Below are 17,011 nucleotides of genomic sequence, written 5' to 3'. Positions count from 1 at the left end.
TGTTTACGCCAAATTCTGACTCTACCATCTGAATGTCTCAACAGAAATCGAGACTCATCAGACCAGGCAACATTTTTCCAGTCTTTAACTGTCCAATTCTGGTGAGCTTGTGCAAATTGTAGCCTCTTTTTCCTATTTGTAGTGGAGATGAGTGGTACCCGGTGGGGTCTTCTGCTGTTGTAGCCCATCCGCCTCAAGGTTGTGCGTGTTGTGGCTTCACAAATGCTTTGCTCTTCTATCAGCTTGAATCAGTCGGCCCATTCTCCTCTGACCTCTAGCATTGTTACGTTGTTTAATTTAATGATTTTGATGAATGATGTTATTTTTTTTTTCTTGTGTTTGTGCATGTGGTTTTGTTGTTGTTGTGGTTCTCTCTCTCTCTTTCTCTCCTAGCGGCGCTTGTTAGAGCACGTACAGGTGCACGGCATTACGATGACGTCAGAAGTGGCATGGCGGCTTTGATTTAAGCGTGTTTGGATGTTTCCTCCACGAGCTCTCCTCTCTCCCGACTTAGTGGTTTACCTTGTTGTACCATCGACGTTATTCGAAACCTTGCTTGTATTCATAATGTGAAAACTTGTTGAATCACCCGTGTAACAAAAGGAGACGTATGTAGGGAGGTGAGTGCCTTTTTTTGTTTTTCCTCCGTTTTCTCCTGTTTTGAGGTTAGCAGGGAGATAAGACTATGTTGTTTAGTTTATTCTTTATTTTGAGAAGGAAAGAGGTGTACTGCGGTAGATAGTTTGAGTTTGGTTTATTATTTTGGCTTTTCCCCCTCCTGAGGTAATCAGCTTATTTCTTTTTTTGTCTCCTAAGTTTATGTAATTAATAAATACTTTTCTTATTATACTTCCTGGTTTCGATGGCTTATTATATCATTTAATTAATGAAGCGGGAGATGAGACTCCGGGAATCTTATTATGGCGGGGTTAAGGTGCTCTATGATTGAAATAAATCCCCGGGTGTTTAGTTAAATTGTGCGGGTCGAAAATTGGTTGTGGTGGTGCAACTTTTGTCGGACCTCGTAACAAGCATCAACAAGGCATTTTCGCCCACAGGACTGCCGCATACTGGATGTTTTTCCCTTTTCACACCATTCTTTGTAAACCCTAGAAATGGTTGTGCGTGAAAATCCCAGTAACTGAGCAGATTGTGAAATACTCAGACCGGCCCGTCTGGCACCAACAACCATGCCACGCTCAAAATTGCTTAAATCACCTTTCTTTCCCATTCTGACATTCAGTTTGGAGTTCAGGAGATTGTCTTGACCAGGACCACACCCCTAAATGCATTGAAGCAACTGGCATGTGATTGGTTGATTAGATAATTGCATTAATGAGAAATTGAACAGGTGTTCCTAATAATCCTTTAGGTGAGTGTATTTTAGCATTTTTTATCACTAAAAGAAGCCTATTAGCACGATTAGCTAATGACATCAATGTCAGTAAACTTAACACACTTGCTTTTACACTGACTGATTGGAGGAAAGACTTTAAATTTATTTCATTTAACCCTTTCGCACGTATGATCACACCGGTGTGATCAGTCTAGGCTGGTCCCTGGAGCGTACGATCATACCGGTGTGATTAGAACGGTCAGTGCATCATGTGATCAACTGCTAAATTCAAATGTGCTTTCGCACATTGGCTGGCGCTAAGCCAGAGACAGGCGCGCTCAGAGCTGTCATATATCAAAACTTTTCAGTGTTTTCAACCACATAATGTTTATTTTAGGTTTCAGACATATAAATTCACATAAGAACTAAAAAAAAACAATACATTCAGAGTATGTAAAATACACACTGATGTCTATGGAAGAGGCAATAATAATCCTTTCCATTATAATTAGACACGTTTTATTCATATCAGATACACATTGTGTAAGTAACTTCAAAGTTTACTCTATTCTTCTCCCAGTTCACCTGGCACTTACTTTTATGTATTTCGGGAGAAGTGGATGAATTCACGTGTTGTAAATCCAACAGATCTGATTCTCTGAACTGCGTCTACGGCACAAACTAACATGGCGGCCGTAGTGGTTGTAGTATCAGGTGGGTTTGCTGAAGCGACCACTGTCAAGTCATCAGATCCAGAACTTGAAATCTCCTCTCTGAGTGCTGACCATGAGGAGGCTGATACACGACTGATTTTGCACTGCATCCATGCTCCTATGGACACAATAGTCCTGTCCGCTCGTGACACAGATGTGCTTCTTCTACTTCTAGCACATCATGACAGAATTGGATGTACCCATCTCTACATGAAAGCCGGGACATCAAAGGATCCAAAGTATTTTCCAGTACATGACATTCGCAAGTTACTCTCTGATGATCAAGTGGACACACTTCTTGCCTTCCATGCCATCACTGGCTGTGATAGTGTGTCTCAGTTCAGCGGTCACGGAAAGAAAACAGCCTGGCAGGTGTTCGAGCAACATCACACCGATCTTACTGGCCTTGGGAAGGGCCCTCTCACAGAAGATATTGTGAATTCAACAGAGAAATTCATCTGTAAGATGTATGGTGTGCCCGAGGTTGATACATGCAACAAAGCAAGAGTGAAGTTGTTTTGCAAAGGTCGTCCACAAGAGACTCTGCCTCCAACCTCAGATGCAGTAAAGTTTCATATCATGCGTTCACACTATCAAGCGACAATCTGGAACCAAGCTCACCTGCCACATCCTGATCTTCCTCCAGTGGATGAAATGGGATGGATGCACAAGGAAGGTCAATTAGTGCCACGGCTAATGTCTCTGCCACCTATGCCTAAAGCCTGCAGGGAGTTCACTTCATGTGGGTGTACCAAGGGATGCCTCAGCCAATGCTGCAGCTGCAGGTATGTGTATAGGGAATTAGCTGATGTTGATCATTGTGTACAAGAATGTACAAATATGATAGACTGGTAGAGTATTCCAATGTACCTGTACTTGTACTGGTTGTAATCTATCTATTCTATTCTTCTATTATTCAGAAAGAGTCGCATGGAATGTATAGATGCATGCAACTGCAGGAAACTTGACAACACTTGCCAGAACATTGAAGAGGACTGCGAATAAGCTGTCACTGTAACTTACTGGCATATAGTTCAATAAATATCACCATGACCCATGGATCTTCCTGCTTTTGGATCTTATTTGATTGACAACCTCTTTATCACTAATGACCACATTTTTCTCTATACTTGTGTGATGTTCAAGCTGATTATTGACACTTGATCTAAATCAGGACAGGATGTTAAATTCCCCATGTGTGAAAACCTGTGAACATTTATTTAAAGTTTGTAACTTTTTGTATTTGTTTGTACATTTGACCTCAAAACAAAATACAAAGTAAGTAAATGTAGCCTGATAATATCAACAATAATAGTAATAATAATATTAATAATAATAATAACTTAATTATTAATTAGTTAATAATAGTTCATAGTTAAAAACAACTATTTTTGCAATATCTAAGCAGTTTCTTCACATTACATCTCAAATCTGAATATGGCATTGAATTGCCCATGTAGGAAAACTTACAAAAGCACATTTATTTCTTGTTTGTACCTTGTTTAGTCAAAAAGATATACTGAAAAATAGATTTCAGCCTGGTGGCGGCCATTTTTAATTTCTCAATTTTGAGGCATTTTGGGACATTTTTGAGCTTCATATACAGCAGATTTGGATTCAGCACCCCTTAATACCCCTAGAAATGTTGTACAATATAAATAATCACAAAATGCCTTCGGGGTTCTGATTTTGTGAAAATTGACCCTGTCTAAAAGTCAAAAAGAACAAAAGAACAAATAAACCACAATTAATCAGCTCTGTAATGGAGCAGTAGGCTATCAATGTAAAGCAAGACAAAGAAATTATACAACCAACCCAAAATAACAAAATAAACAATGGATGAATTAATAAACAAACCTAATAATAATAATAATAATAATAATAATACTACAATAAAGCAAACAAAACAATTTCAATTCAATTATATTGCACGCACACTTAAACAAAATACACAGATCACGAATAGACACAAATCAATGAAATTACGCCAGCGAAGTGAGCGAACACCAGGTGGCGCCAGAATCACAGACCACGGGTTTACAGCGCATCCAACGTGAGCGTTGTACAGGCAATAGAACACGTTCAATGCAATCGCGAGCATTCAATGAATCATCCCGCGTCCCATACTGGAAACGCTATTTAAGCCGCAGCAAAGCAGCAGCTGGCAACTTCTGAAAAACAAATAGACATTTTGGTTTGCTTTCTTCTCCCTCCCCACTCCTCTCAGATTTGTAGCCTAATCAAACAGGGTAAGGGAAAAATAAGATTACCTTTCACGTGTAAGATACTCACTCACACATGCTCACTAACAATGCCAGGACGCACCCGACTAATCTAAAATTACGCCAAACAAACACATTAATCAATCATGTGAATTAAGTTAAATTCCCACGAACACCCGTATTCTAAATTTATAATTCCCTCCCGTCTATGAGCCACCAGTTTAATAAAACCTACCTTTCCCGAGGAATGAAGGAAATACAAGATCACAAACAGGTCACATCGGTACCTGACGTACCCACCCACTTAATGCAATCCGTGCGCGATTTTTAAAAGGGCCACGCAGACTATTCTTAAAGGGGCAATCCCACTACACAAAGAACAATTGAAATAAAACTCAAGGAACTAAGCATATTTGTCTTTTATTAAACATTTAATGAAAAGTGTTTTTTTTGGCAATGTTGTGTAATATGGCACATGCAACAATGTCACAGGCCCTGTCAGGTGTGCAACCCTCAGACTTTTCAGACACTGAAATATTCCCTTTAGTTAGCCAAAGTTCATTTCATTGTGTGCCCTTGTCCTGGCTAGAGCTGCGTTGTAACTGGTTTGGGTCAGGGAATGGGGTCATAAAACACCTGTCTGCAGGCAGGAACATGTCATAATCACCTAAAATGCAGTTCTGTTAGGATCAGCATAAGTGTATGTGAGCTTGATATTTAATTGTGGAACTTTCCTTACCACTTTCAAATAATGTGCATAAATGTGAATCTCTGAAAATTCTTAAGTCATGCACAGATCCTGGCCATTTTGCTTTCACATTTGTGATATGGAAGATTTTAGTCAACTGCCTTTTTTTTTTATTTGATATAATATTACTAATCTGGAATATTAAGAATTACAATAGTAACTGGGCTGCACATTTACATTGTGAACCCCCTTTCTGTTCACATAATCCCCTTCATTGAGGCCTTGATGGCAGTCTATGGTCTAGCCTATAGTCTATGGTATCAATCACGTTAGTGAAGCCTGAGTGACATATACTGTAACCGGCATGGTCATGATTGCATGATCTTCATAAAAAATTATGATAGCCTGAAAAAAAACTGCTTTAAAAAAAACTGCTTTACAACATTGGGTCTTAAGTGGCTTGGAAATGCCACAAAAAAACCTAAAACTGTTTTTTAAACCTAAAAGCGCCAGGTAAACTCCGAATGACACGACAGACAGCACTTTCCATCAAGTTCTCCGCATCTCCAATTGTGTAAAGGAAAGAGCCACTTGCAAATAATCTTAGGGCAATGCAAACAGTTTGTGCTGTAGTTAAAGCCCGACTCCAACAAGTCAAAAATAAATGTGCGTTTCCAACAAATGAATAATGTAAACGACAATCTCACGAGTCACGAGAAAAGAAAAAAAAAATCTCAGAAAGTGCACTATCGCGCTGCGCTGGACTTCCCGTATCAGCTCCGCTTATAAAGCCGCAGTCTAATCCTGTTAACATGAAATAAGCTGCTCCCGAGCAGGTTTAAGCTTACGGACCTGTTGCTATGACAGCAAGTCCAGGATGAGCTTCGAAGAACCAAACAATCCAAGATCAAGCCAAATCGTCAACAATCAAATCCAGCTAACTGAGTTAGCGACGTACGAAGAACGTACGTGTCTTCAATGTTGGCAATAAAAAAAATGTGTTTAAACATTTTTTTTTTGTAAATTTTACTAATTTTAAATGGTTACCTTTTAAGGAATTAATTTGATTAATTATTACTCAATTCTAATTTGTTAAATTTATAATACAATTATGTTGTTTACATATATATATATATATATATATATATATATATATATATATATATATATATATATATATATATATATATATATATATATATATATATTGTTTTTAATGTTGTATTAATTTTCCCTTCAAAATTATTGGCGGTCATTTTTGATGTTTTCATTCATTCATTCTTTAGGCTTGTTTGAGATGAGCAAAATCTGCGCAGAACCGATCACCGGTGATCAGCGCGAGATGCATATGCCGGTTAGAAATGTGTCCTCGCCTTGCTCTGATGTCTTGCTGACGTATGTCAAAAAACTCTCGCGAGCGCAAGGCGGACGTGTCGGATTCTGCAGTCGAGTGCAGTTGCTCTCCAACTGCACTCTGCGCTACTCCAACTGCGCTGATCAAAAGCATGATGGGAAACGACTTGCTGACGACACAGCTTAATGCTCATTGGTTTAAACAACCATGATGTATTGTTCTCTTTTAAAATGTTTGATTTTAAAACTCCGATATCATGTTTTTATGTGTATAAATTATGTGTTAGTATTCCCAAACTCTCTGAAAGTGTGATCTATGGGTTATTTGATTGTTGTTATATTTATAAAAAATATAAAACATGTCTGTAGGCTAATTAAAGTAAAAAAGATTGATAAATACTTTGGTATGTAATTAAATGGGTGTCTTGTTCATTATAATTATTTTCATTTTCATATAAAAGCAACATAACTTAAATTACATCCAGTTTATTAGCAACACTGTGCACGAGCGTGAATCCCGTGATATCCATCTTTGATCTCACAGGTGTCAGATCCACTGCGAGAAGAGAGAACTGTCCGGCTTTCCTGCGCTTTTTTCACTCCTCCAGCCACCTACTCTCGACTACATTTCAGGCGAGTCTAGGTGCATCTCAAACAAGCCTATATATTCATTCATTCATTCATTCATTAATACTCTGTATAAAAACAAGATTTGGTCTTCAAAAAGCTGTTTTTCAAAAATGAGTGAAAAATAGGGGGTGGTCTTATATTCAGGCCAATACGGTATTAGCTGGCCTGAATATAAGAATATACGGTATTAGCCTGCGGGCCGTCTGAATGTTAAGAGGTTAATCTGGGGGAAACCCAAGCTTTATCGATTCCTTATTCTTTTCCTAAATTCTTTTCCAGGTGTCGGAGAAGGAAGAGGCTGAAAAAAATCTACAGCAAGAAAGCATGGCAATCTTCGTCATCAGAGATGCACAAGCTGTACCCACAAACATTGGCATCATACTTGAGGGACAAGAGGTTCTGAGCGACTTGCTGTCTTTCGCAAATGCTGTTGCCATTCTCCTGGGCCTTCTTTATGCCTTATTCAGTCTGGAATATCCCAAGACATTTGAATATATCCAGAAAGTCATCATGGACCCAAAAGGCATGACAAACAAAGTCAAGAGGCTCTATGACCAGCTCTACAATAGAGCTTAATTCAGGGTTCCCACACATCCCAGTTTACTCCCGTAAATGATGTCATGTTTGAGTGGCTGGCTATGGTTCGGCGTTCTACGCAATGCTACGTGCTGCAGCGTTCTGAAAGCTGCCAGTTTACACCAATGAGATGAAATGGGACGGTGTATAGCAACAACTCTGTACTTCCATTCCAATTTTTGACTTTTCAACAATGTTTTTTTTACAGTTGGATATCATTTGTAGCATCATAAAATACAACGAGGACAGAGATAGTGAGATTCTTTTTATTTTTTTATTTTTTTTATTGCAAGATGTACATAAATTGGGATCACAAACAGGGAAAACAAACAAACAAACAACCAAAACAAAACCAATACAGTCAGGAACTGACAGATGCGTGCGTTTGTGTGTGTGCGTGTGTGCATGTGTGCATGTAAAGGTAACTGGGCGGACGTGTCACAGTACATACTTTGAAGAACAAGAGATAGATGGAGAAAGAAAAAAAAAAAAGGAAGATAGTGAAATACTGACTACAGCTGCATTTCTAGTAGTGATGAAACTGAGAAATTGTCACATTTCCCTAATTCACTGCATTGTTCTCGGTTAAGGCTGTTGTTTTCTAAGGTCAATGTTTGCCAGCTCTTAGAAGTTGAAAATCTGACACTTGAGTACTGAAATTGTGGATATGTGTAAGTAATGTATAAGTTAATAAATATCTATGTAATGAAAATTATTTGTCTTTTTTTTTTCTTTCTTTTTTTAAATTATTTTGGACAAGATTAAATATTAAGAAATGTTCCTTAATGGTAAACATGTTTTATTAAATCCATATCTTTTTGTTTGTTTAAAATAAATCATTTCAATTAATTTGTATTTTTAAAAATGAGAAATAATTGTATAATTAAATCTATATCTATATGATTGGAGAAAACAAATAATGTCTAATACATATTTCTTAAATGTGATTTTTTATTTTATTAAATCTATATATTTTTGTTTAGATCAAAAACAGAATTTAAATTAATTGACTTTCTTCAATAAGAAAAATATACTTTGTGCCAAGGTTTAGAAAATACATAGAAAATATTGGTTAGGGCAAGTTATTTATTTTTCATTGGCTCAAGTTATAAAATATAGATGTGAACCCTAAATTTTTTTAATTGGAACCTAAACCTTTTTTTCAGTGTGTGTGTGTGTGTGTATTGTTTTGGAAATATTTTTCTTTCTATATATAGATATGTAAACTGTATATTTATTTATTTGTCAATGACAACACACATTAATTAGCACATTAGGCTAATATGGATTTATTCCCATGGAAATTCTTGGCTCTAAGAATATATAGGCTATTTGTAAATCTCATCAAAAGACAAAATTAAACCCAATGTGATTTCTAGACATCGTAATGTTATTTCTTTCTCTAAAATTGTTATTGTAGGCTACATAATATCTTATTTAGCATTGCATTAGCAACCTCTTTCCCCCGTAGCGTATCCTATTCTTAGCTTCATTATTGTTAGTATTTTTTCACAGAAACACAGAATGACAAATGAAGAGTTCAGATGCAAAAGCGTCTAAGTGCCATCTGAAATTTTCTTCTAGAATGATCATTTTTATCAATCTCATATATTTAAGTTCAGTAATTTCACTTAAATGACAATTAATTTTCATTGCCATTTAAGTGAAATTACTGAACTTAAATATACGAGCTTGATAAAAATTATCATTCTAGAAGAAAATTTCAGATGGCATTTAGAGGCTTTTGCATCTGAACTCTTGAAATACAGACTCAAGCACCACCGGCAGCCCATAGCCTACTGATTCTCTAAATTCACTGTAGGCTAAATATAATCTTAATTTGAGTTTCATAAACTCGCCGTTGCGTTTGAAATCCGAATTTTATTATTCTCCATTTTTTCAATCAATACATATTACATAGCGAAAATAACCTGCTGAAAGAAGCAGTTTTTTTGACAAGAGACATCGTTATGTTTCGCTCCTCTGTCTGCGCTTCAGAGAGCATCTAAAGCCGCTAAACGTAGGCCTATGGAAAGTTTTCAGTCAGGGCAGGGCTGGACTGGCCATCGGGCATACCGGGCATTTGCCCGGTGGGCCGACGTGCTTTTTGGGCCGATACATCTCATACTCATACATCATTTTTATTATTTTTCTATTTTTTTTTTTTTTTTTACGGCCCATAAAATTTGTACATCGGCGGCCCATTCGTTTTGTTTTGTTTTGCTTAATTGGCGGCGCTGGGTTTGTGCCGGTGTAATGCAGTGGTCAAAAAAAGTCAGTGTTATTTTTTTATTTTTTTTGACAGACCAGCCCATGAAACACGTAGATCAGCGGCCCATTGGTTCTTTTCTTGATTGACACTGGGCTGGCCCAATCACAACTTTAAACTAGTGAGCGCGCGTGCAGCAGTTTCAGTTGTATCTGTCAAAGTAGTCTGCGAGATGGAGAAGAAACGCAAGGATTGTGCAGAGAAATAGCGTGAAAAAATTGAACCAGGCCCTTAAAGCAGACACTGTAAAATGTGTCAAAATATATGTTTTCTGCCCTTCATCAGCTCCTGTGATGATGATGATGATAGTGAGGAGGATCAGGAGAGAGATGAGAAAGTGTAGAGCCTGCGGTAAGCAGAACTACTTTCAAAACACTTAAGCTATGTCATGATCGAGTGTAGGAACCCATAACCCAGTTACAGATTATTTCCACATTGCATAGTTGACGATTACATAGACAGTATATAAAGACGATTACCGCAATTCACTAGAAATTTAATGAGAGGCGTTTGTAAACCATGTTTTCCGCCAAAATAAAAGCTTGATGCAGTTTGCGTCAAAATAAAAGATCATGTGCTTATCTCTTTCAAGTATAGAAATTGGTCCAAAACTAATTATGAAAGTTTCCTTTATTTTTTAGTGCATTTGTTTTACAAAATATGGCTATTACTGTCATTGGATTAATATTATAACTATTATTATGTAGTAGGTGTAATGTAAATAGACACTGTAACTAAAAGAGGTTTGAATTTTTCGTTTAATTTGCACACTGAATATGGGTTGGAGATTTTAATTTTGAACTCTCAAAGTGCACCAGATTGATGAATTTAACATTAAAATGCACAACATTTTCTCACGTGGGGGCATGCCCCCGGACCTCCCTAGAAGAACCAAGGTCCACCCACCACAGTTTTACCAAAAATCCTGTGAGAAACACTGGTATTGCTATGCCATTGCAGCTTATAGCTTGTTTTAGGATTCATCACTGTGGAGTATAGTTCAACTGTTTTAATTAATAAATGTCAAATTTTCACTCGTTCCTATACTCACTCATGACATGGCATTAGTGGTTTTAAGGAATAGGAGTTGGTATGCATATAATTAAGGGCGTGCAAAGATGGGTTGTGTTTATGATCATATAGTGGGCCAGTCTGGGCCAAAATGCCCGGGTCGATTTTTTGTCCCAGTCCAGCCCTGAATAATACTCTGTATAAAAACAAGATTTGGTCTTCAAAAAGCTGTTTTTCAAAAATGAGTGAAAAATAGGGGGTGGTCTTATATTCAGGCCAATACGGTATTAGCTGGCCTGAATATAAGAATATACGGTATTAGCCTGCGGGCCGTCTGAATGTTAAGAGGTTAATCTGGGGGAAACCCAAGCTTTATCGATTCCTTATTCTTTTCCTAAATTCTTTTCCAGGTGTCGGAGAAGGAAGAGGCTGAAAAAAATCTTCAGCAAGAAAGCATGGCAATCTTCGTCATCAGAGATGCACAAGCTGTACCCACAAACATTGGCATCATACTTGAGGGACAAGAGGTTCTGAGCGACTTGCTGTCTTTCGCAAATGCTGTTGCCATTCTCCTGGGCCTTCTTTATGCCTTATTCAGTCTGGAATATCCCAAGACATTTGAATATATCCAGAAAGTCATCATGGACCCAAAAGGCATGACAAACAAAGTCAAGAGGCTCTATGACCAGCTCTACAATAGAGCTTAATTCAGGGTTCCCACACATCCCAGTTTACTCCCGTAAATGATGTCATGTTTGAGTGGCTGGCTATGGTTCGGCGTTCTACGCAATGCTACGTGCTGCAGCGTTCTGAAAGCTGCCAGTTTACACCAATGAGATGAAATGGGACGGTGTATAGCAACAACTCTGTACTTCCATTCCAATTTTTGACTTTTCAACAATGTTTTTTTTACAGTTGGATATCATTTGTAGCATCATAAAATACAACGAGGACAGAGATAGTGAGATTCTTTTTTTTTTTAAAGATTTTTTATTGCAAGATGTACATAAATTGGGATCACAAACAGGGAAAACAAACAAACAAACAACCAAAACAAAACCAATACAGTCAGGAACTGACAGATGCGTGCGTTTGTGTGTGTGCGTGTGTGCATGTGTGCATGTAAAGGTAACTGGGCGGACGTGTCACAGTACATACTTTGAAGAACAAGAGATAGATGGAGAAAGAAAAAAAAAAAAGGAAGATAGTGAGATACTGACTACAGCTGCATTTCTAGTAGTGATGAAACTGAGAAATTGTCACATTTCCCTAATTCACTGCATTGTTCTCGGTTAAGGCTGTTGTTTTCTAAGGTCAATGTTTGCCAGCTCTTAGAAGTTGAAAATCTGACACTTGAGTACTGAAATTGTGGATATGTGTAAGTAATGTATAAGTTAATAAATATCTATGTAATGAAAATTATTTGTCTTTTTTTTTTCTTTCTTTTTTAAAATTATTTTGGACAAGATTAAATATTAAGAAATGTTCCTTAATGGTAAACATGTTTTATTAAATCCATATCTTTTTGTTTGTTTAAAATAAATCATTTCAATTAATTTGTATTTTTAAAAATGAGAAATAATTGTATAATTAAATCTATATCTATTTGATTGGAGAAAACAAATAATGTCTAATACATATTTCTTAAATGTGATTTTTTATTTTATTAAATCTATATATTTTTGTTTAGATCAAAAACAGAATTTAAATTAATTGACTTTCTTCAATAAGAAAAATATACTTTGTGCCAAGGTTTAGAAAATACATAGAAAATATTGGTTAGGGCAAGTTATTTATTTTTCATTGGCTCAAGTTATAAAATATAGATGTGAACCCTAAATTTTTTTAATTGGAACCTAAACCTTTTTTTCAGTGTGTGTGTGTGTGTGTATTGTTTTGGAAATATTTTTCTTTCTATATATAGATATGTAAACTGTATATTTATTTATTTGTCAATGACAACACACATTAATTAGCACATTAGGCTAATATGGATTTATTCCCATGGAAATTCTTGGCTCTAAGAATATATAGGCTATTTGTAAATCTCATCAAAAGACAAAATTAAACCCAATGTGATTTCTAGACATCGTAATGTTATTTCTTTCTCTAAAATTGTTATTGTAGGCTACATAATATCTTATTTAGCATTGCATTAGCAACCTCTTTCCCCCGTAGCGTATCCTATTCTTAGCTTCATTATTGTTAGTATTTTTTCACAGAAACACAGAATGACAAATGAAGAGTTCAGATGCAAAAGCGTCTAAGTGCCATCTGAAATTTTCTTCTAGAATGATCATTTTTATCAATCTCATATATTTAAGTTCAGTAATTTCACTTAAATGACAATTAATTTTCATTGCCATTTAAGTGAAATTACTGAACTTAAATATACGAGCTTGATAAAAATGATCATTCTAGAAGAAAATTTCAGATGGCATTTAGAGGCTTTTGCATCTGAACTCTTGAAATACAGACTCAAGCACCACCGGCAGCCCATAGCCTACTGATTCTCTAAATTCACTGTAAATATAATCTTAATTTGAGTTTCATAAACTCGCCGTTGCGTTTGAAATACGAATTTTATTATTCTCCATTTTTTCATTCAATAGCCTACATATTACATAGCGAAAATAACCTGCTGAAAGAAGCAGTTTTTTTGACAAGAGACATCGTTATGTTTCGCTCCTCTGTCTGCGCTTCAGAGAGCATCTAAAGCCGCTAAACGTAGGCCTATGGAAAGTTTTCAGTCAGGGAAACTGTTTCTCAAAGATGAGCAACGATTTATAGATTTATTTGGAACTATTTTCGTTGCCGATATATAGAGCAAAATGTAGCCTAAGTCATGTAATATTTACGACTTAATATAAAAAAAACGTCCTGCTGATGTTCGGGACAGCACTCTTTCTCGTCCTATCTGTTGCTTTTTTAAATAATTGTCATAAATAGAAAAAAACAAGGATAGCCTACAGGAACTTTTTTTGTGAATTATATTCTGTTTCAGAAATGTTTCAGATGGCAGATGCTTTTATTGTAGGCTAATATCTGTAAAAAACAAAAAAAAACAAAAAAAAACAGTGGTCTGTTATGCTTAATAACAAAATGTATGCCAGCTTCACTTGCTCCCGTTTATGCACCAGCTGCAAATGCTAAAAATAAATAATAAACAGCGCTAGTTTTTCTATGAACAATCATGAATTAAAAAAGCTAAGTCAGTCTTTGTTTGTATTGCATGTTCACTTTTAATACAGCGAAACAGCCTAGGTCTTCCATTCCTCTCAAACTCGTGTGGTCGACTGTGTCGTCACTCGTGTGGCCGACTGTGACGTCACTCGTGTGGCCGACTGTGACGTCACTCGTGTGGCCGACTGTGACGTCACTCGTGTGGCCGACTGTGACGTCAACTCGGGTGGCCGACTGTGACGTCAATTCGTGTGGCCGACTGTGACGTCAACTGTCGACTGTTACGTCATAATGATCGTGAGTATAAACAGTGCCGCGGATTTATTCTTCTTGTAGCGAGTCGGCGATTGTGAAATTACTATATACATTTACATTATGCATCTGAGTTGTGCATATTAGTAGGGAAATTGATACAAAATTGATTATTCAAATAATCTCTTCTGTTTCTCTTTCTTTCATAGTGTTTCACAGATATAAATTGCAAGAAGTATTGTTCACTTCTAGTTCATTTTCGAGTATGTCAACCATGCCCACCATTTTTGAGAGTGCAGAGCAGTCCTCATCAACTGAATTGTCAGATGAGCTCACTACAGCCCTTGCTGCGGGGCGGTGGTGGGCGATAATGGAAGTTTCAGACCCCATATCTGAGTATCCTGACTATGAGGACCTCATCTCAGACCAGTGGTGGGAAACAGTGGAGGAAGGAGAAACATCATGCCCCACATCCCCGGTCTTCAGTGAAGCATCTGAGAAGGCTCATTCCCAGCACTCGGGCTTCTCAGATGGGAAATATAAGGGGGGAGAACTGAAGACAACGAAGCAGTGGAGGCAGCAGAACTCTCCCAGTGCTAAAAAAGAGGATCTCACCTCATCCCTGGTCTTCGGTGATACATTGGAGAAAGCTCAGCACTCAGCACCTGTGCCTGTTGTGTCCCCAAAGCGAGCACCTGTGCCTGCTGCATCTCCAAAGGGAGCACCTGTGCCTGTTGTGTCCCCAAAGCGAGCACCTGTGCCTGCTGCATCTCCAAAGGAAGCACCTGTGCCTGCTGCATCTCCAAAGGAAGCACCTGTGCCTGCTGCCTCTCCAAAGCGAGCACCTGTGCCTGCTGCATCTCCAAAGGAAGCACCTGTGCCTGCTGCATCTCCAAAGCGAGCACCTGTGCCTGTTGTGTCCCCAAAGCGAGCACCTGTGCCTGCTGCATCTCCAAAGGGAGCACCTGTGCCTGCTGCATCTCCAAAGGGAGCACCTGTGCCTGCTGCGTGCCCAAAGGGAGCACCTGTGCCCATAGGGTCCCAAAAAAGAGGAAAACTCAGGATCCCCGAATATTTGACTAAACATCTGAAAAAGGCCGCTTTAGAAACACCCACACCCATCCAGTCACTACAGAGGGCACCAGTGGCTTCCTCAAAGGTGCTCACATGCTCCTCACATGGAGCACCAATGCCAGACAAGATCTCCAAGAGGAGAAATCCTAAAAACCCTGAGCTGCTGAGGCAGCATTTGCAAAATGCACCAGTGCTTGTGTCTTCCGCAAACCTCAGGATCCCTAAGCAGCAGAGGCAGAAGAATATCCAAAAGGGAGTGTCTGTGCCTGCCAAGATCCCACAGAGAACACTTGCTCCACCGTGTTCCCCACAGCAACCACCCAGTTGCTACCAAATTGACTATTTATGTAGCATATTTGCTAAATGTTGTGTCATTTCAAATATTTAATTGTAATTGTACATGCTTTATATGAATGCATGTACACATTAATAAAAGGTTTTCAAGCGGTGAGTACCTCATCCAATAAAACATTTGTCTTAGTTTCAATTCATTTTACCATTATATGTTTTATTTTGCAGGTAATATTTGTTTCGTTCAAAACATTGTTAAATATAAATATTTTTCATTAAGAGCTCAACTCAGAAATATTTGTTTTTCGACAAATGTACAATTTCAAGGTTACACACAGGCCAGCGCACGGGCATTATACACAAATCTCGACCAGTCACCAGACCGCTCTTCAAGTCTACGTTCCGTGGATCACTTTCCTGCACAGGAGAGAATCATCGGTTGCATCGCGGAGAAACTGGAGTAAGTGAAAAAAACAACCATTTAAATGTGCTGCTGTATTAAGTAGCCTGTTAATAGGGTTGACACACTATTGAATCATATTGTAATGATTATTATCTCAACTGATAACGTATATTGTGATAAAGATTGTTGACCATAATGTCCGGCCCTACCGTCTTACCACATACCCTCCTGAATGTCTCTACTTTATGTGCATGTGTGACCATTCCCATTCATTCATTCCTACATAAACTAGCTCTCAATCACTCACAGTAAATGAATGGATCGACTTTACCAGTAATATACATTTTTACTATCTTGATGCAGGATACTGACACCGCTACAAAAAGGGAGATTGCACTTAAATGTCTCATCCTTTACAAGGGAGAAGCAGTGGAGGACCTCATCAAAGATTTCATGGTGGTAAGACAATATTACTTTAGAGATGCGAAAATGCTATAAGGCTCCACTTCAAAATTAGCCATCAGACTACACACAGTTTGTTATTTGAGTGTTGGTTATTATATCTAAAAATAAATAGCAACTGAATTTAGGCTAGTAGTTTGGGCTCTATTGTTAACCTTTAATATTATAGTAATGTGCCTAAAGTAAGGGCTACCTATAGTTACAGCATTAGCAGAGTTTTTTTTTTCTTTTCTTTTTTTATCCTTAAGAAACTTCTGATAAAAAAAAATAAAGACAGAGACACAATTTTTTCAATAAACCATTTAACCACAAATTCACATTACATAAACCCCTATTCACATTCCATGCTGCATTCCTTTCAAGCTGACAGTCATAGATGCCTTTGGAAATCTAAAAACTGTGAACCAACATTCTTTTGTTAAATTTTCAAATTAAATAATGATTCAACCATGGTAAATGCACGGAGAATAAAGGCTATTGTTGTTGCACTCATTTACTGGAGACGCAAAAATAAATAATAAAAGAAATTGCCGTGTACGATCGTAATG

General features: G+C 37.5%; 1 protein-coding gene across 1 annotated transcript; it reads left to right on the top strand.

The window, feature by feature from the left end:
• The first annotated feature begins 1,513 nt into the window (after positions 1–1,513).
• Positions 1,514–3,111, top strand: LOC309498976 (uncharacterized protein). Its single transcript, XM_082169973.1, has 2 exons — positions 1,514–2,834; positions 2,970–3,111. The coding sequence occupies exons 1-2, from the start codon at positions 2,023–2,025 to the stop codon at positions 3,052–3,054; spliced, it is 897 nt and encodes a 298-aa protein (XP_082026099.1). The 5' UTR covers positions 1,514–2,022; the 3' UTR covers positions 3,055–3,111.
• Positions 3,112–17,011: the final 13,900 nt, after the last annotated feature.

This window comes from Leuciscus leuciscus, assembly GCF_965113295.1.
Source record: "Leuciscus leuciscus genome assembly, chromosome: 5".
Taxonomy (NCBI): Eukaryota; Metazoa; Chordata; class Actinopteri; order Cypriniformes; family Leuciscidae; genus Leuciscus; species Leuciscus leuciscus.
The sequence above is the reverse complement of the archived record's forward strand: the minus strand, read 5'-3'. Positions and strand labels throughout refer to the sequence as shown.

Excerpts from the sequence above, each read along its gene's own strand:
- LOC309498976 (XM_082169973.1), top strand. The coding sequence starts at position 2,023 with ATGGCGGCCGTAGTGGTTGTAGTATCAGGTGGGTTTGCTGAAGCGACC. Across the intron at positions 2,835-2,969 it reads AGCCAATGCTGCAGCTGCAG|AAAGAGTCGCATGGAATGTA; the intron begins GTATGTGTATAG and ends TCTATTATTCAG.